The sequence below is a fragment of the Argiope bruennichi genome, chromosome 5 (genome assembly GCF_947563725.1).
Source record: "Argiope bruennichi chromosome 5, qqArgBrue1.1, whole genome shotgun sequence".
In the NCBI taxonomy this organism is placed as follows: domain Eukaryota; kingdom Metazoa; phylum Arthropoda; class Arachnida; order Araneae; family Araneidae; genus Argiope; species Argiope bruennichi.
The window spans coordinates 70,911,705-70,933,385 of record NC_079155.1 but is presented as its reverse complement, the minus strand read 5'-3'; the positions used below and the strand labels follow the sequence as shown (position 1 = coordinate 70,933,385).

At 26.4% G+C, this 21,681-nt stretch overlaps 1 protein-coding gene across 1 annotated transcript in view; it reads right to left on the bottom strand.

Annotated features, from left to right (window-relative positions):
* LOC129969050 (hemicentin-1-like) overlaps nt 1–21,681 on the bottom strand; it is a 456,303-nt gene that overhangs the window by 211,626 nt on the left and 222,996 nt on the right. The window contains exon 3 of the mRNA XM_056083458.1: nt 14,674–14,784. Within this exon, the coding sequence (XP_055939433.1) occupies nt 14,674–14,784 (111 nt within the window). The remainder of the gene's footprint in view (nt 1–14,673; nt 14,785–21,681) is intronic.

Sequence of the window (21,681 nt, the reverse complement as noted above, 5' to 3'; positions counted from 1 at the left end):
TGCAAAGCAGATCAAGCCTTCCACAATCACATTCTTAAATGTTTACATTTTACGATTTTTGAGATTTTAAGGGATCCGCTATTGTTTTTGGACTTTTTAGAAATCTTTGGTTTTATGGAGATGGTACAGCGCAGCTGTAACACCTGGGATTAGAAATAACAACAACAACAGTTCCATGTAGATAACATTTTAACATTCATTAACAGCGTATATGGTATATAAACCCACCATTGTTTGGATAATTAGAATTTTAGATGGGTACAAGCAGTCAGATAATAAGCATAATCGTTCATAAATTTTCTTATTATGATATGGAATGAAACGTTAATAGAAAATGTATTTTTCGAATGCATTTTCACATGACTGTACCCTATGAAATACCTTTGAAGCATATCAACAAATGTTTGGTTCAATTTGCTTTTGGAATAATTTAAGTCTATAAGGCTCCATTAAAAACTGATTCCCCAATTCCATTGCCAACCAGGATAAACACAGTTTGGGGGAGATACATTCGATAAACAGATTTTGATATCACTTACTTATCTAGAATTGCAATACCCAAATATTATAGCTTGGTTTGCTTTTTATGTTATTTAGCAATATTTTAGACAAATAATATAAGATTGCGCTTTAGACATTATATCGACACGATATTTGTTACTGATAAAAATAAATAATTCCCGTTTGAATTAAAGCACATGCGGAATGAGATTCACATTAAAAGAATCGATCTTGTTAAAAAAATGCAAAAAGATTATCAGTCCTGGTGTCAGTTTTGTTTGTTATACACATGTGCTGAAAGATAAAAATGACTTCACTTACTCTGTTATAGAGCGTTGAATCACAACAACTATTAAGAAAACAACTTTGATTTCAAGTTTACAAGGAACTGTACATAATTAGTATTTGTTCATTTTTATGACTGCCTTTTTTTGCCATTTCATTTTCTTTTTAATTTGAATATTTAGGAATTTTTAAAACATATCTTTTGATTTATAGAATACTTCGGTCAAAGTGATGTTATCAATGGAACTTTTTTTTAGAAATCCTAAAATAAAATCTTATTTTGGCATGTGAATTTTGTAGAAAATAATATTCTAATGATTGGTTTCGGGAAAGTCTAAAAATAAACTATTAAAACATGTGCCTTTTTTTTTTAATTACAATCTACTGAACAGTACAAATGTCATCTTACTTCGAATTTACAGCTTTTAGATGGTAAAAGTTAAATTTTAAAATGAATGAATAGAAATTTTTTGCATTTAATTATATCTCAAGGCACACAAAAATCAAGTAAATAGTTACAAATTTTCTGCTTTTAAACTGGAGATAAATACAAAAGTTAGTTCCAATCGATAGTTATAATAATATAATTCTAAAACAATATTTCCAACAATATTTCCAGAACAAAAAAGGACATAAATTAAATGACAATATAAAGTAAATATATAAATTATATGTAATGTAATATATAAATGATATGTATTCAAAAAGCCATGAATACTAGAACACTGCCTTTGTTTCCATCAGATACTTGCATCACAGTCAAGCGAGGAAAGAGATCTAGGCTAGTTAGTTGTCTGTGACACAATAAACTTTAGTGACTATCAAGAAAGTTGTTCAACTGAGATTGCCTTGAGAACTTTCCCATCTCCAAAGAGGATATCACATAAATGTCTGAGAAAGCTTGTATCATTCAGATACATAAAAACAAGGTATATTGTATACGCTTTCATTTAACATGTGAAAGTGAGATAGTATTATGAACATAAAATATATGTTTTATAAGTAAAAAAAAGATTTGATTGTATTTATTCTGAAGAGAATTGATTAGAATGCTGATATATTAATTAATTTTACTATAATAGCAATGACTATAACAAGAGCAGAACTAAAGCGTTCTTCTTTTTAAATAATCCCAGGTATTTCCTACTTTATAATATCCTAGGTAAAATCATAAATACAGTAAAAGAAACTAATAAAATTGCGCATTAATTTATGGCTTAAAAATTGCCAAATTAAGTTTAAAAAATATTGAAAGTATTATACCATTTTACTTTACTTGTTTTTCAGGTATATAAATTAGGGTTGACTAATACAGTTCCTATAAAAAATACGATAAAATATATCCATTGATTAGACTGCTTCTATTTTAATTTGAATGTTTTTTATATAAATTATACTAAGCAATCGATAAAAAGTTCATAGAGTTTCTTTAATGCTGTAAACCGGTAGCATGTTAGTTTTATGGAAAATCTGAGGATTATTAGTAGTCTTTTAATTTGACAAACTTTAACCTTTCGACCAATATTGTAGGAAATAATATTATTCAACAATATTATACAATATTGTGAACATTGCTTAATATCATACAATGTTGTACAATATATGAGTGCTACTAAAGAATGTTCAACTATCTTTATATTGCGATAGGAATGATTAAAAGTCAAGGGAATCTCTAAAAAATATTATAAATATTAGTAGGGCTATGTGATATTAGAGGCACTCTATATAAATAATTATGTTAAGTATAAATGCGTATTAAGAATGGATTTTTTATTATATTATAACAAACAAAAACTATTTTTATATTAATTTAAATCCTAAGACATATATTTTCAATTTTCATATTTTCGTAAATATTTTAGAATTATTTCAATGATTTGTAAATATAATTTAAAATATAATTAATAACAATAATCTCCTTGTTTCATTAATTTTGTTTACAAACACGTACACTTGCAATAATACTAAATAACTTTTATACAATCTATATAATTGGTAATATTAAGAGCAATTTAAAAAACAATATCAATATAGATGTATCTATCCTAAAACTATTATCATGCTTTGTTGATGCGGACTATGAATTGGAATCTCCTCTACAAATTTTTTATTAATTAAATAATAATAGAATAACTCATATTTTACGGTAAAATAATATTTGTTTTATAATAATAAATCATGGTAAGACTAACATTTATTTTCTTAAAGACTAAATCCCTTTTAAATCGATTAAATGATTTTCTTAAATCCTTTTTGGATGAAAAAAAAACATTTTTTTTCAGTATTTACATCACACATAAAGAGTCATCAGACATCAAATAGTATTTTATTTTTAGTATTTAATATTTATTGAAAACTTTATGAACAATTAAAATATTTAAGCAGAATGCTAATGGAAAATTTTATGGATGGCTCACTATTTTAAAAATCTTTTTGATAATATGACTTTTAAATTTGAAATGGTTGTGCGTTAACCGTTTATTTTTAATTTTATAAAGATGTATTTTTCTTGTGTTTTGAAGAGAACCGAATGAGATAATATTCAAAGATTTTATTATATTTTAACTCATTTAACAATCGTGTTATACTGCAAAAATGTGTAAAATATTCTTTAAATTCATTCAAAAGTTTAAAATGTATAAAGAAAACATTTAACTGACTAAATTTAAATTTACGAGCATTTATGTATTAAAAGTTTATTTTCTCAAAGGTACTTTAATTATTTTCAGAAACTGAAATTATTATAAGTATATGAACAATTTGATATACATTAAAATTTGTTTTGAAAGTATATATTTACTTTCATTTTAAAAAAAATGAATGTTTTTCTTGAAATCAATATTTTTGCATTGTATATGTAATCATTATGATGTAGCATTCTTAAACACGATATTTAACGCCAAACTTTGCTCGTAAATGGTTAGTTAACTAATAGAAATAAGTAGACTACTTTCGAATAATTTTAAAACATTTGGGATATTTTTAATTAGAATTATTATTAGATATTTAATTATGTAATTATATTTGTAATTCATAAAGTAAGAAAAAAAACATATTTCAATGACCTTTTATATATTATCTTTTATTTCTTTTTACTAGTTATGGTTGTAAAATTTCAAACTGATTGAAATTAAAAAAAAAATATCTTGAAGGTTATCTTGGACTTTATAAGCTATTAAAAATACAAAATCTTTATTTCTCATGAAATAAGTTATTACATCAAAAATATATTTTTTAAATTTTTTTCGCTTTTATTCATTTATTTTTCCTTTTTGAAACAAACTAACGCAAGCATTAAAAAAGACCAGTAACGTTAAATCTTTATGTTAAGTGAAATAGAAGAAAACTATTTTTTTTTTATATTTTTCTTTTTCACATATATCTTTTTTATCTGTATCCAAAACATTTATTCTTTGTTACAGCCTTCCTTGATAAACAAACTTACTCCATTTAAAGTGATTTTCCAGTCATTATTATTTATCGTCAGAACATAACACAAGAAAAAAGTACAAAATAAATGGTTAAAAACTCTGTTTTGAATCCAATTCTTGAAGACAATGTCTCATATCTTTACTGCACATAAAGATGTTAATCGCATTTAATAAACTTCTACTTCGCAGTTTCAAGAAAAAACTTGAGATCAATTTCCTAAGCAAAATGCCATTAGATAAGACGTAAAAAAAATATTTTTCTTCTCTATATCTTTTTGTGAATAATCTTCACTTGCAGTTCTGCATCTTCATCAGTGTTCTCATTCTCATTTTATTTATCATAGCGCCCTCTAAGAGTTTCAATGACATAACTTTCTAACTAAATGTCTTCTTTTTTTATCAGACAATGACCTCCTTCCATAAATGAACAAAATGCATTATCTTAAAAGCAGAACATCGAAGCAGTGATTTTCTGCAGTTTTTGATATTCTTTTTATAATCATATTGCTTTAATATGTAGAATAAAATAGATTTATTTAGGGTAGTTTTGCCGCCCTTCCTTCCAGACATAGCTGAGCCATGATGATGAGCTCGTCTGAAATATTCCCCTGAGGAAATGACAATAAATTACCTGTCAAAACAAAATACAGATTCACTTTCACGGTATCATTCCTTATGACACTACACATCACAGATTTGAATAATTCACACATTGCAATGGAGATTCATAAAAGAATAAAGAACTCTGCATTTTCTAATGCCCTTTATCAGGTAGAATAATAATGATTTGTTTGCTGAGATTGAGATTTCAATTAGAAGCTTTTTTTACATTTAAATTATGAAATATTTTGAAAGATATAACTTTTTTATATGCGTACCAGCATGCCCATTTGAATTAAAATTTTTTCTTTAATATATGAAAAGAATAAGTATTAGGTTATTAGTGCTGTTTCTGTCACATGTTATTTTGTTTATTTTCTTCCAAATTACATTTTATACTGTTGAGAATCTCATGAAGATCAGTCAATCATTATTTCAATGAGGATAAAATTAGACATTAGTATCATAATATAAAGAATCAAAATCAAATTTATAAATATATTTTATTTCTTAAATGATAGCTTTATCTTTGGAATTTTTGATAATGAAATAATTAGTTTCTGTAAATCATATTTGAATATTATTTTTCATAATGAAAATAATTTTACACACTTCTCGCTTTTGAAGTTTTATGTATTGATTTAATGCCATTAACTTGACAGTTTTTCTTTATAATTTTATTGAGAAGTCAATTTAATAAGAAAGTAAAGCTCTCAAATAAAAATAATGTTATGTTTCTTTGATGAATTGAAAAGAAAAGAGTATCAACTCTTTGAAAGGAAGCATACGAAAACTTTTAAATTTAAATTCGAAAATTCCAAATAAAGCATATCAATACAAATACAATTCGTTTCTGCTTTCGTATTGGCTAAACGTTCTTCAAATGATCTATTTGCACTTTTTATAATATAGATGCTGATAAAAATTACCACACTGAAATTATTTATGGTGAGGTAATATCCTAATCGAGTAAGCTGTATAATTCTTTAAATGCATTCAAGTTTTTCAGTATGCTCTCTTATAATATACTTGGGTGTTACATTGCCTAATCTCTAAATACCAAATGTATTTGTCCAGATTTTAATACTGTATGTTAGCATCATTCTAGCCTCTTCGTTATATATTTTTGATAAATTATGTCCTTATAACAGAGCACAATGTCTGCTGAAAGCAACTCCATCTTTTAGAAAGAAGTTGAAGTTTCCTCAAATATATAATCTAGACATTATATTGTCATCGCTTTAGATTAGTTCACCAGAAATGAAATAAACGTAAACAAAAATCTTTATAAAAATAATTTGTATTACCTGGGATTTGTTTGTTCAAACTATATATCAGTATCATAAAAATAACGCAATTTACTTTTCATCAAATTTTCATCAATTTCTTTATTTAGTTTTATCGCTAGCTTAAGAAAAAGAAACTAAAAAAGGGGAATTTGAGATGTTATTTGAAAAATTAAAATAATTAAAAAAATTTGAAGAATAAATGCATCTAAAGGCAAAATATGTTTTAATGTGCTGGCTAAAAGAATTTATTAGAAATTTTTAGAAGATTATTATTTGTACTTATTCATTAGAACTCTTATAATTAGAACTCTTATTATAAGAACTTTTTTTACCGAATGGTAGTGCTTTGTATGCATATACCGTCATTCCATCTAAGAAGGCAGTTAATAATTTAATTTCAGTTTCAAAAGTAACGTTATTAATATTTGTTGATGTAAAAAGGGATTAAATAATTGATCATAATCAGTTTTTCTCAAGCAATTTAATCATATTAAACTTATTAAATTTTAATCACATTTTTATTAAAACTTAAAAATATTATTTGCTAATCAATATATATTCTATCTTGCATCTTATATATATATATATATATATATATATATATATATATATATATATATATATATATATATATTATTTTTATGTACGATAATTTGCTCAATTTATATTCTACTTCTGAGAATGAATTCTGCAGGTCATCTATTTTTTACTAAAATAATTCCTGTAAATTAATTTCTCATATTTTACCTGCTTTTCATAATTTAGATAGTCAAATGGTCGTCTTGATGGAAAAGAATGTACGGATGTTGATGCAAATAAATACCACCTTAAATAAATATCATGGCCTCTACTTTTCCAGGTAAACCGAGTCTAAAGAGTGAATATTTGCTGTTGGTAACCTTAAATACCTTTTTATTCTTCCAGACTTTTCATCAGAGTTGACATTTTTCTTGTCTAAATAGGAACAACGGCATATTAAAGTCAAAACATCATCTTTTTGTAGTTCACGAATGGTGAAGAGGTACACATATGAGAGTCAACACTATGGATTAAGTATATTTCTCCCTCTGCTTGCGATTCAGTAGAAATAGCAAACTTTTATAAGCTTTGAAAACAGTGAAAACAAAATAGTAGCTAGAGAATTCAAAATACGTTTTGGAAAAACGCAGAATAATCAAAAGCGATATCTCTAACATTTCTATTTCTGATGAATTTGTCAAATACTGCTACTCGCTGCATACTTTTATCAAAGGAATTCCATAAATGATGTCGTTTGAACCGTTTGTAAAATAAACGAATATTTCAAAAAGCGAGTTTGAAGCATTAACACTTTATTTCTGTGGGCCTCTGTAACAAACGTAGCTTTTAATAATCAATTATATGAAACTAGTACAAACGAATTTCTTTTCAGTTATAGTGTTTCTAAAATAAGATATTCACATAAGATAATATTGTAGTTTTTTTATTTATTTATTTATAATATTCTTTATGGCTATGTGTCAGTTGAAGGCTGATTTAATTTTTTTTCTCCAAAGATAAGCAACTTTAGAATGAAGGAATTTATGTGAGTATTTGAGCGTTGGAATAATATGTAAGGTTAATTGTTAATTGTTAATTAAGGTAAGGTTAATTGTTAAATCAACGTTTCTAGCTTTATAGAGAAACGTTACAACCTTATTAGTTTTTACTATAAACACTGGATTTTTCGTTCCAAAAAAGGATCTTTAATATTTGTGCATCCAATCATTATAATACTTTGAAAATTCTACCAGTATTCCTTTATACAATTATGTAGAAAAGGTAATTTAGAAAAAAAGATTATTCATTGAAAATATCTTAATGGTTAATTTTTTTAAGGGCAACAGATGGTATGAGTTAAAAGGACAACAGATTATACGTTTTTTAAATGACGACAGAATGTATGAAAATAATTTTTTGTACAGATAAATTTATCCGTTTTAAGAGTGAAAGTTTAAAGAGAAAACTTCCCAAAACAATATGCGTTACATTTTCATAATGCAATGAAACAGGCAGTATGCACCATTTTTTTCATAACAAAATTTCAAGTGGCAAAGTATTGTCAATGGAATCAGAATATTTCAGGTTCTAAACCATATTTCATAAAAGATTAGCCTTTAAGTGAGTTTCGTATATATGAACTCTTATTTTTAGAAATATGTGAACTCCAAATGGATAAGATGATAATATTGTGTATCGTCTTCGCCGCTTGCTTATGACTTAAAATTAACTGCGCCGTAAATGTGAAAAGGGAGAAAATCTAATTCAGTTTCAAAACCGTTTGTAAACATAACTAATTTCTCGATGTTACCAAATTGTTTCCTAAACATTTACTAAAACCTCTTATTGAAAACCCAATTCCTTTTTAAAATTTCGCTGATGGTAAATTTATTTCAAATTCCTTTTCTAGAAAATTTTAAGAAGTTTACAAAATTTACAAATTGTTCTTAATGATTTTATAAAATTCTTAACAAAATTCAAATATAGTTTTGCATTCCAAAACTAATACTTTCTCATAAATTTCTTTTTCAATTAGTTACTTAGCTTTAGTGAAATCCCCTTTTGGGAACATCAAGACATTAAAATTATAATATAAACATGCATACAAAACAGATTAGTTTAATTTCTTCGAAAATTGAAATATATAGCCATATCTAGAATGGTACAAAAATATATGTTTTATCATTTTTCTCCTAAATGTAAGATTGACATCAAGTAATAATAATAATAAAAAAAAATATTTTTCAAAAAATATATTTTGTGAAAAGTGTTTTTTCTCTTTCACTGACGTGCATCTTCGGCTCAAATGTTGAATTACAACGTTTCAGTTCGTTTATGTAAAGCATTCTATAGCTTCTTGTCAAGGATTTATCAACGCCGTATTAGAATCGCATTAGTTTGGGACGTAGCTTGGAAAAAAGAGCATTTCGGACTCCTTCGGGATTCAGCAAGAAATAAAACAGATCGGCTGATCGAATTGCAGTTGATAGATAGGAGCCAAGCCAGCAGTCTCCAGTTAGCTATTTTGCTTTAATGCTTTGCCTTTACTACTCGTTCGAGCACTTCTTGAAACAGTCTTTTGGGCCTGATAAACCCTACCAGCGAGTTTATGGGTTCCAGTGATGATGATATAAGAGAGTAAAAGAAGATAAAGCTAAGACTAACGCGAACGAATTAATCGGACATTATCATTAGTCTTTGTCGCAGTTACTGAAAGGGAAAGAGTCAAGAAAGAGAACCGAAGAGAAATGTACTGCCCGGACAGTGAATATTTATTTTGGTGCATCATCTTAAGATGCCATTATCTGTTAATGTAATTCATTTTCATGAATCAATAAGTAGCTTCTATTTTGTATACGTTATACGCTATTTGCGAACAATATTGAAGCTAAAAACACTTGAGTAAGAACAGTATAAAAATATGCTTTTGATGAGCACATACACTTCTTTTTTAATAGCTTAATTATTAATTAAAGAATAATTTAAGCTCATGCATGCGTACAAAATGCATATATTTATAAGTGAATGCATTATTATTAATTAAATACACAACTGGTAGATTTTCCCTAGTGTTTTTATTGCACACAATGTAGTCGTCTCTGTAAGTAGAATTTCCCAACAAACTGTATTTGTTAAATAATAGTTAAAATAATTACTAACTATTCTTATTATAATTTATAACTATTAATGATAAATTAAACTAACTATTAACAATTTAAATAATTACTTAAATTAATTATTCTTATTAAATTACTTAATTAAATTATTCTTTAACTACTATTACAAAAAATAAAATTTATCACTTACATGTAATAATTAAATTTTTGTTAATGATTTAATTTTTGAAGCCACGTTCAATAGTAAAGTTTGCATAAAACAAACCAAATATTTTGTCGTTTTCTTATATGCTGTAAGATAGCTCAATCGGTAGATTACAATCATATTTTATTTTCTTCACACCCATGCAGAAGTATTTATAGCATTGAATTTTTCCATGTAAGTAATTTTAGTTTTAAATTCATTGATTCAAGCTTTAATTTATTTAAAAATGACATAAAAATAAAAAAAATGTATACAGAAATTCAAAGAAAATGTATCTGAGCTATGAGGCTATATTAAAGATGAGATAAATTATCATATGAAAAAAATTGTTCAATTACCATTTTTAATTTCTACACACGTAATAATTAAATAAACTGCGAATAAAATTGATAGTTTTAAATATAATTTATAATTTCAAATCCAGCCATTAAAGTAATTAATGGCAAGTTTAAAGGATTTTCATCTGTACAAAGACGAGTTAAATACAAAAATTAGTGTTTAGAAATGTTTTTATATATTTCTTCGAACATAACTGCTATTTTCATTTCCAAAGTAGGCTTCTTACTTAAAATTCATTGGTAATTGATTTTTTTTTAAAATTTCATTAAAAAATTGTTTACTTACTTACTTATTTCTTCAGACATTAATTTTATTCACATGCATGTACGGATTCACTTAAACTGATCAAATTTGGAAATTAATTACAAAATATTCAACGAATTTAGTATTAAATTGTTTGAAAAATGTCCTTGAAGCATGAAAGCAATTAATAACTTATAGAAATTGAAAGCGTTAAAATTCCCTTCTAATATTTACAGATGCTTATACGATCTCATTTCAATACCCTACATGAATGGGGTAAGGAAATGTTATTATTACAGATGCTAATACTATAGATTAATTCTACACAATGCCATCTGTTACATTTGTTGTAATGATTGTATAGGATATAATTTCACACGGAATTGGCCAGTATTTGAACCTCTGATTGCTGCCTCATAACTGATGTGATATGTTCATTTCAGTAAACTAATTATATCCTTCCCATTCTGTAAAATAACTGGCTGCTAAGCCTATTTATTTAGCATTAACAACTCATGCTCCTTAATGAAAGAATATAATTAGAATGTTTTGATGGCCCTGCTTATCTCCCCTATAATTGGTTTTCTTGGAATGTTTGCATATCTGAAGCAAACGATTAAGTTTGTACATATTTTAAATCGTCCTGTTTTATGGTAGTTGGCCACCATTTTCAGATATGTTATAAGGAAAACAAATATCTCCTTCAACTTTTGCCATTTAGTTTATAAAATAGTTTACTTTCTTCCAAAAACTTAAGAGGAAAAAGGTAATAAAAAATTAACAACTGCTTTTTTCTTCTTATATTGGAAAATTTAAATTTTTCATATAATTATATCATCTATGATTTCGATCATGATGTTTTAATTGTTCAGTATTACAGATATAAGGCATTTTTTATTTTCCATGCACAAAATGTAGTGTGCCAACACGTATACCATAAGGTTTCAAACATAAATTAGTACTCAGATGATAGTGGAAGAAATTTCAAATATACAAGACGCAGGCACAAATGAAGAGAAAAATAGGGAAAATACACAAATACAAAGAAAAAACAATTGCTAACATTGCTCAAAAATAATTGCTCGCATACTAAAGGAAACATAAAATAAATGATATAATACAAAGCTCATCGATTGGATTATACACTGGCAATCATTTTTGTTGTGCGTATATATATACATATACAAATAGTTTATATATCACTTCAAAATGCTTCAGTACTCATTTTATAAATTAATTTCAAATTTTAAATAAATTATAATCCTTTTGAGATTAACAGAGATATAATCCATGCAGGTAATAATTTTTAATACTTATATATGTAGCTGTATATTTCTATTTATAAATATGTATGAGCATGAGCTCAGTTCTTATAGCTTTTCAGATATTAATAGCACTCTTCGCGTTTGATAAAATATTGATTCTCTTCAGAACATTCTAGAGCGATGCATTCACATTGACATTAGCAGAAAGCTTTCTACAAAGCGGCGGTCTATGTTATTCTGGTATTCATAAATCAGAACGTGTATGCATACATGAAAGCTCAGCTACTCGTGAAGAAACCTGTTGTAGCATCCTCTAATAGAAAACTTCTGTTTTATGCATAAGATGTGTGGAATTCTGAAGTACCTTTTGTCACTCCTAATAAGATCCCTAAACCAAGGCTGTCATATCTTCTTTGTATTATATTCATTTTTCCCTGCATTCGGAGGTTTTTTTTTTTTTTTTTTTTTTTTTTGTTAGAAGTTTGCTTTCTTCCATAGAATTCTTAAAAATATGTTTTTGAATCTATTTTAACAGAGGCAAAGAAGTGAATCTCAGCTTTGGCCAAAAGTGATTTTAAGCCTAAAGGATACATGGAAGCGAATTTCTTATCGCTTTGAAAATGAAAAAAGAGTTCAACCTTAATTTTTGCATGAATTATTTAGTTTATTATGCATATATTTAAAAAGAAATAAAAAAAACAGTTTTCAGTATTCTTCCTTTGTATCAAGAATAGCTATTGATTTTTTTTTCTTGATGAAATAATTTTTTGGATTGAAAGATTAAAAAAAATATACTATATCATACCATTACTTTAAAATACCACTTTTTAACACTTATTTGAAATATTAAAAAAATCTGTAGTGTTACTGCGCTTTATCTGTAGTGTTTTACATCATGCCTATCATATGCTATGTAATACTGGAATCAGCCGACATTTTGGCCAAGGGGTAGCACGTCTTCCCCGTGATCTGGGCGTCCCGGCTCAAGTCCTGTCTCGGACATGGTTCTTCATTAACCTGTGTTCTATCTGAGAAGTGTGTGAAAGAGCTCCCCCCCCCCGTAAAAAGGAGTTGTACAAGCGAGTTGTCAGTGTCATCGTCATATGAGCTAGAGAAGCCAGACATCTGTCCTCGGGTGCTCGGGGGTATTTAGCCTCAGAAGCTACTGCACAAACTTGGCATAAAACTCTGACTTCGTCAGCGGACTCGTCTTTGGTAAGTTCCCTAAGTAACAACTATTTGAATCATACTATTCGTATATGCTGCTGTAGTCTTGTGCATATCAGAATAGTAAATCTCTTTACGAACTCTGAACTTAATTCACTAATTTAAAGCAATATATATATATGTGTGTGTGTGTGTGTGTGTGTGTGTGTGTGTGTGTGTGTGTGTGTGTGTGTGTGTGTGTGTGTGTGTGTGTGTGTGTGTGTGTGTGTGTGTGTGTGTGTGTGTGTGTGTGTGTGAATAATTGTTCAATAACGCATATGAATATTCTTCCATTACGCAGTTTCCTGCTCGTTGAAACCGAATATTAATTCAGCTTGTGTTAGGAGAAAGATATCAGTTAGATAATATATTATTTTACATTTTTTTATTCACTTTTATATTTTTTTATTCACTTTTAAAATCAATTACTGATTTTTATGGCAATTATATGCTATTTTTATAGACACTTAAGAAATGGAATGCAATTTCCTGGATACCCCCCCCCCGAAACGGGTGCAATTATAATTGCAAACTGATATATGCTTTACCTAAAATCGCAACGCTTTACTTTTCCTTATACTTTTTATTGAAATCTTCAAATTGTGTACTGTCATCATATTTTATATGAAGATCAATTTACTAGGAATGTGATACTTCGAGAGATTCTACGTATATGCCTTATATCGATTAAACTAATATTTGTATACTGTAATGGAAAAAAATAACAGAAATAATGTTATAAAATTACTGTTAGAGGAATCGATTGTGTTGAAGAAATATGCGCAATTTACAATATCGTAAAAACAACAAATGGATCGTCGGGTATAAAATAGTATGCATATAAATGAAAATCATCAGAATGCTGGAATAAATAGCCGTATTACATTTACTTCCAATAAAAAATGAATAAAAACTATCTGATGATCCTTCGTGGGCTGGCTATATCTTTGATGGTTACCGACAAAATTGTACTATTTCCATCAATTCATATTTGAAAAGATAATTACAAGAAATTGAATTTCCTTGTTCTCATGAAAACATACACCGTCAAAACGCCTATATAACTTCTCAAAGGGTAAATGTTTGAAAACTATGTTTTTATTGCTTATTTATGTTTAGAATACAGAAATGCGCAATTCAAATGGATTTCTATAGCGCAATCATTTCTGAAAGCGACGAATCAATTTTAATGCTATATTTTGTTGATTATAATTTCAATTCTTCAATATCTATCCTCATAAAATAAGCCCAAATGCGAATTGTTCCTAATTTGTTATTATTTAAACAATCATTAATGAATCTACAATTTTAATGATCTTATAAATAGAACAATCTTAACAAGAAAAATTAATTTATTTCCTTATTCTGGTTTATTTATCGATTTTTTTTTGGAGATTGATATAATAAAAATAATATGATTGATAATAAATATATTTAAGCTATTTGACGATAAAAGTTGAAGATTACTGCTTTCCAAATATAAGATTGAACTTGCGATTTATTAGTCATATCTAATATGAGCCATGAAATGGAGGTACCTAACGAAGGATTAAGCATTACCGTATAGTAACTACTAAAGAGCATATGTAGAAAAAACAAATCACTGATGCTTGTCATTTGAAATATAAATTCTTACAGCTTCATGCACAATAAAGTTGTGATATAAGAACATACCTCCATCTGATTCGCAAAGAAGTTTTAGTTTTTCTCCTTCATTATATGGTCCAATGATTCCTTTGACTTTTCTTCTTTCGTCGTCATATATGACGGGCTCAGTCGGCGGAACTAAAAGTCAATAAGAAAAGCAAATTAATGAAAAATAAGAAAGTCTGAATGTTACGTTTTATAAATAACATTATCTTCGAACTGAATAATAATTTAATTTTTAAAGATTTTTTTTACATGTATAGAGAAGACATTTTTATCAAAAAGGCATTAGAAATAAAATAAATTAAATTAAATTGAAGGTTCCATTTATAATAGGGGAAGTAACTTATGAGATATTTATTTCATATTGTTCCTACAATATTATTATTATTATTTCAACTATTATTATTAAACTTGTTATATTTTAGGTAATCAGATTTGCTATACTTTCTCGCAAATCGAATTCATTAAATTCTATATGAATAAAATATTTTTTTGAATGTGAAGTTGTTATTTATAAAATATCACATTGCATTTTAATTTGCCGGAAATCTCAAAACAGAATATCTAAGCTGTTTTGGAATATTTAAAACTATTTAGTTTGTTTAATAAATTTATCTTTTATCAGTTCTTGTTCTGCTCTATTTCTCTCACTACAATTCGTATTTAATTTAAATGTTACCAGAAAATATTTAAAAATTAATATTAAAGGAACTTCTAATTTTTGTACTTAAATATTTATAATAAATAGTTGCATCAGTTCTTCTTTTTAGTGTACAATGACTTTATGACACCTATACATTAATGGATCATGAATGTTTATGTCCACTATGCATTAGTGTTTTATTATTTTTCATAAATCAGTACAGAATCTTATTAAGAAGGAAACAAATTGAAATTTCCTATTTTAATCCATCACATTGCATGAATTAATACAATATTAAAGAATACATTGAAACATTTTAAAATTATGCAATCTTATATTTAAATGTACAGGTTCTATATTTGTTGTATTTACAACATGAATTAATCTTCAATTATACTTTAAATTTACAAATTAAGTTAATTATTTTATTATGAATAAATAACACATCTTGTATACATAATTATTCATTCAATTTAATAAAAATTATGAAAATAATTTTAATTTGAAATCTTATTATAAACTTTCAATAAAAATTCATCTTTATGAGTACTTCCAAACCAAAAAATGTTTTTTTAATTATCAAATTAAAAATTATTAATTTAATCGATTAGATTTAATTTCGATTTTATTTAGAAAGACGGGAATTGAAAATATGAAAAGAAATGAATAAAAAGTTAATATTGAGTAGCGTCATGAATTCTTTACTGAATTAGAATGCGACGTGAAAAGTCATGGAAACAGATTCCAGATAACAGATTGCTTCGGAAAGCACGTACCCGAAGCGAAACTAATACTGTATATTTGCAATGAAGATGTAGTATCTCAATTAAATTCGACAGAGTTTAATGCATTAGGTTAAATTAAGTATACCCTTTTCCGTGGTTATGATTAAGAGTACTCGCTTCAACCTTTACGGAGTCTTGTTACTTAGTTAATAAGATTTTCTGCGTTCTGTATACCTCCAGGCGTTCTGGTGTCAAGTCACATGGTTACAGAAAGCACAGTGATTTATTATTTCAATGTACAGAAGCCCGTTGTATGGATGAGTTACAATTTCGAAGTAAACATGTTTTAATTCATCTTGAAGACTAATCGGGTAATATATAACATGATTATTGCTTTCTATCGTTAGAGAACAATATCTCAATTTGGGTGAAAAATGTGTGTTGGCGTATTAAAACGGTGGTATGAGTAATTTGTTTTATTTTGTAGAATTTGCTACTATTTAATATGAAAATTCAAATGAACGGTAAAAGGTAAGGTTCAAGTAAAAATATTTTAGATTTTTTAAAAAGAAACAACGTTTGAATGTTTTTAAGACTTCTCATATTTCTTATGTGTACTTAAATAGATAAAACATTGTTAAAAACCTTTAATTTTTTTTTAAATTTATTACATGCATAATGCATAAAACTAATCTTAGTTTAAAGTTTCAAGATATATAAAAGGAGAATTTTTCTCTAACTTTCTATATATGTATCTCTTTACATATAGGTATGTGCGTATAAGTATTATAAAATCATTATAATTACTTACGATTTTTTTTTGTATTTTATGTGATGCTTTAAATATTCCAAACATTTAGAAGAAATTGACTTACATATGATTAAACTTTATTTCATTAACAATCATAAATTTTAAATTTACTTAATTTTAAAAAGGATTAAGATTTAATTATTTTTGATTATCAGTTCCAACCTTACTAATTACTTAAAATTTGAATGCTCTAAAATAATTTTTACACATTGAAATAGGAAAAAAAAAAGTTTTTTTTTAGTGAAGGTGATATAATAACTTTTTGTAGTTTTAAGAAGTGCATTAAACGTAATTGAAATATTTTATATCCCAATATTCGGAATATCTTATTTTTCTAGTCATACAAAGGATGTATCAACTATTGCACAATGATTATTTTACCAATCTTTCATATATAGAAAAAATATATAAAATTTGCATTCACAAATATGCTTTTGTATTATATGCTGGAAAAGAGTTTTAATTTGTAATACATTGAACAAGAGATTATTATAAGAACACAATTAATTACTTGTCTTCAAATTTTCTTATTGTTGGGGTGGCAATATTTATTTATTAAAAAAAAAGCTGCTAAAACATTTAGTGGATATGAAAACTTAAAAATAATACTTTTCATTTGACACTACTATTTTTGTTTGCAAAATTCTATGTAGAAAGTAACAGTTGTGAAATATATGGTGAAATATTCATGCACTGACAATTTCACATACAAATATATTTTCATCGTGTCGGTATCGGTCGAATACAATAGCACACTGAAAATATTGTAGATTATCTAAGATATATAAATGTTTAATTAATAGAAATTAAATAGAATTAATAAATATAATTAATAAATAGAATAATAAATAGAATTTAAATAGAAATAACTAATTTAAAATTATAGGAGAATAGTAATTTTTCCAAAAGTGAATTTTTTATCAATATCCACAAACTTTTAATCAATTAATAGAAGCATATATAAAAAGATGCTCTATTGGATGTTATTACATTAAAAAGTCCTAATATAGAAACTGTGACTCACATATGAAGGTTTCAAATATCAAATAATGCTCAATAAAAATAATTCATTATCTTTTTCTTTTACAATATTTTTTCTCGTCAAAATTTCAGCTAAAAATCTGAACTTTAATAAATGTCATAGAATAAAATAATTACATTTTATAATTTAGACATTTTTTATAATAATTTTCAAAATAACTTTTAATTCAATGTTTCTTTTTATTGAAATAAGTAAAATATTTTTTTTAAACTATAAAGTAAATATTAAGGGAGAATATTACCTAGCATCTAAACTTGTTAGCATGGATTTATGATAGTAGAAAATCATAAAAATAACGGTATGTATAATATATACTCAATAAGAGAGCTATTATTAGTTTCTCAATCACATAAATTTGCAAACGCTTTCTTTTTTGAATTCGAAACTACTCCTTCATCACTGCAAATGAAGTTTTATGTTAGCTCTCTAAGTGATTAAAATTGTTCAATATATTTATGAAAAGAGGAAAAATGTGATGGAAAATATTACCTTCAAGAAGTAGCTATTTATGCAAATGTAAATCGTGAAATGATTGAGATAAATCATTCATGGAATATTCGCAGTCTAAAATCAAATTGGAATACTAGTGAACGGCGAGGGTTTAAGTGCTGAGGCGCTTTCAGTAATGGCTAGTTACTAATAATTGAATTTACTTTGAATGGTAATTACAACACTTGGAGCATATTTAATTAAAAACCTAATTTACGTGCTCATGATAGAATGAATAATCATCCATTTGTGGAAATACAGAATCAATATTCTGGAAGGAATGGAGGAATGTTAAGGAACTTGTATATTTCTTTATAATGAAATCCTTAAATTATTTAAATTTAAAGACTGACGTGGTCCAGTAGTTTAAAGAACTTTTATTGATTTAAATGTATTCATAGAGTTTATTTTTATATTATATCGATTTTACACATCAAAATTCTATTACTTACATTTACTTTACATTGTTTTCATATAAAATATTTTAGACGTTTGAAAGAAAACCACTGATGGTCTTCTGAGTTTGTAGCCATGCAGATTAACAGTTATGTTAGAAAACATTTATTAATCTGATAATTCATTATACATATATTTAACAATTAGTCTTCAAATTATTGATTGTAGTTATCTACAATCAATAATTTGTTAATCTACCTGTTTAATATTTTTCATAAAATAAAAAGTACCTCACATTCAAAAAATAGCGTTTAGTCGCATAAAAATATTACTTTTTAAGGATTGAGATATTCTGTTTTGAAATTCGGTTAACAATTCAAAACATATATTAGATATATAAATATTTTCTTTGTCAAAGCAGGTGCACCGTTTGACATCCCAAAAGGAAAGTGTGAATTATGAAACATAGTTCAAACCCATTTTAGGACATATTTTTTGCATTACATTAATGAATATGTTATTAAAAATACGTATATTATTAAAGAATATAATAAAAAAAATGTACGTAATATTTAAAACATAATGTTGACAAAATGTTAAAATATTCTCGAATTGCAGTAAATGATAGTGTTTCAGTTGTTCATAGATGGCCCCTAGGTTGGTATTCTAATTTGGAATCTTCCAAACCGCACCAATTCGAGAGAAGCAAACATTATGTCAAACATAATCTGATATCCAATGTTATCATACATGATGGAATCAAATATTATTTTTATAACCATAATTCTGTGTTCCCACACATCAACAAATATATATTTTTTAAATTTCTACTATATATTCCTATATCATGTGAATATGAACTGTATTCAGCACGTTAAGTAATTCCTATTGTCTACAGATATAAGGAAATGAAAACTTCACCAACTCTACCATTTTTACTTCTAATTTCCTTAGGGCTGAATCAAAAAGAATAAAAAAGCAAATTACCAAATGTAAAAGGTGATAATTTTCAATTCAGTTGTTACATGGAAAAGTTAAGAGCCAGTCAAAGATTCGAGTTAAACATCAGCTTGAGATTCGAAACTTTTAAGAAATTGCAGTAATTTATTAATTGATCGTTATGATTCGGAGGTAGTTAATATAGTTTGAATTTCTATCACCAATTTAAAGTGCGAAGTAGTATTTTCAACCTCTATCATACCCATCTTTCACACTCGGATCCTTCAGATCCTTCACGCATTCTTCACGCAAGTATCCTCTACGCATTTGGCCAAGACTTTACTCACTGTACAAAGCATTCATTGGTGCTTCAACTTTTAATATAATAAATGATTACAGTACAGTACAAAAATGAAATATAATAGTAAATAAAATAAATATAAAATATATATATATATTATTTTACGGAATCTACTTTAAAACTACTTAACATCTAAACACGTTTGAAATATAGAGTTTTTATCAATTACTAAAATACTTATGCTGGAGCATTTTATATAATTATTAAGATAATATAATAATAAAAATAATAATATAACAAAATCATTTTAAAACCCAATTACAAAAGATGGTGAGAAGCAATTTTAGAAATAAAAATGATCAGGCAATTATTATAAAAATCGGAAAAATTAAGAGAAACGAATCGAAATTATTAGAAATTATAAAACCTAAAAATCGGACAATTGTTCATTTCGATGCATTATATCATATTAAGTATCATAAATGCGTTAAACTGAAAGACGGTACCATTATAAAATTGTAGTAGAAGATCAGGAACAAAAAAAAGTCCTCTAATGGTCTCGGAGATTGAAACAGCTGCGGTCAATCGGTATTCGTGAATACGAAACACAAAAAGCAGATATTACATGGAAAAACAAATGCCAGAAAGGAGAATTATTCTTCTGTTTGAGATGATCGATCAGAATATTTTTTGACGCATCTTGAAAGTAACAGAAGATACGCAATCTTCCTGATGGCGAAAAAATATTTTATATTTTTTAAAAAGGAAATCATTCGTTTCTTCTTGGCTCGAAGCATTTATTTTTCGTTTTGTATCTGCTTAAAATGAATGCTCCAACTCGTGTGCTGAATTAAATACTAGTAGATGATTGGATCGAAAATGGTAGTTCGGATGCATATGGAGTGTTAAGTTGGAGTTGTAAAATGCAAAAATGTTCTTACCAAATAATTAATTGTAGGTTTCTTAACGCTTTGAATTTAGAAAAGATTATATTATTAAAAGAAGAAGAGAAGATATAAGTAAGTACTATATTTATTTATTTTCTATTGGTGTTGGAGAAAATTAAAAACTAGGTAAATACATATTTTGTAATGAACGTTTAATGACAGGCAGTGCATTGTAATTCCAAATAAAATGATTTTGTACTTATGGCACATTAAAATCTATTATAAATTCTGAGAATCATTTATCAGATTATTTCAGAATATGTATATACAATATAAAGCGAAAAATTTATTGGGCTATTTAATGGTTTATTGGGATATATAATGAAATAATAAGTGATTGAAGGTACTGATATTTTGGTATATAATAACAAATATCGTTCACATAAAAATAAAAAGAATCTTTCAACCGATAAATTATATCCATTCGTTTCATAATTATTAATTACTGTGGATTATAAATGATGTTTGAATTGTGATGATAGCAGGGAAACAATGGTGTTCCTATGAAACCAATCTTTATCTTATATATAAAAAAATGTGAGAAAAGAGTAATAAAAGTTCTCAATAACTAAAGAAATTATAGGATGCCCCCTCTTATGTTTGTTAAAGAAATGCTGTTCAGCTATAGAATCCAACTTTTTTCTGTAGTTCGTCTGTCTTACGTTCATAGTTAGTAAATGTAAACGTAAAATGTATATAAAATAATTTTATTTAAAACGTTAGCATGTAAAGAATATTT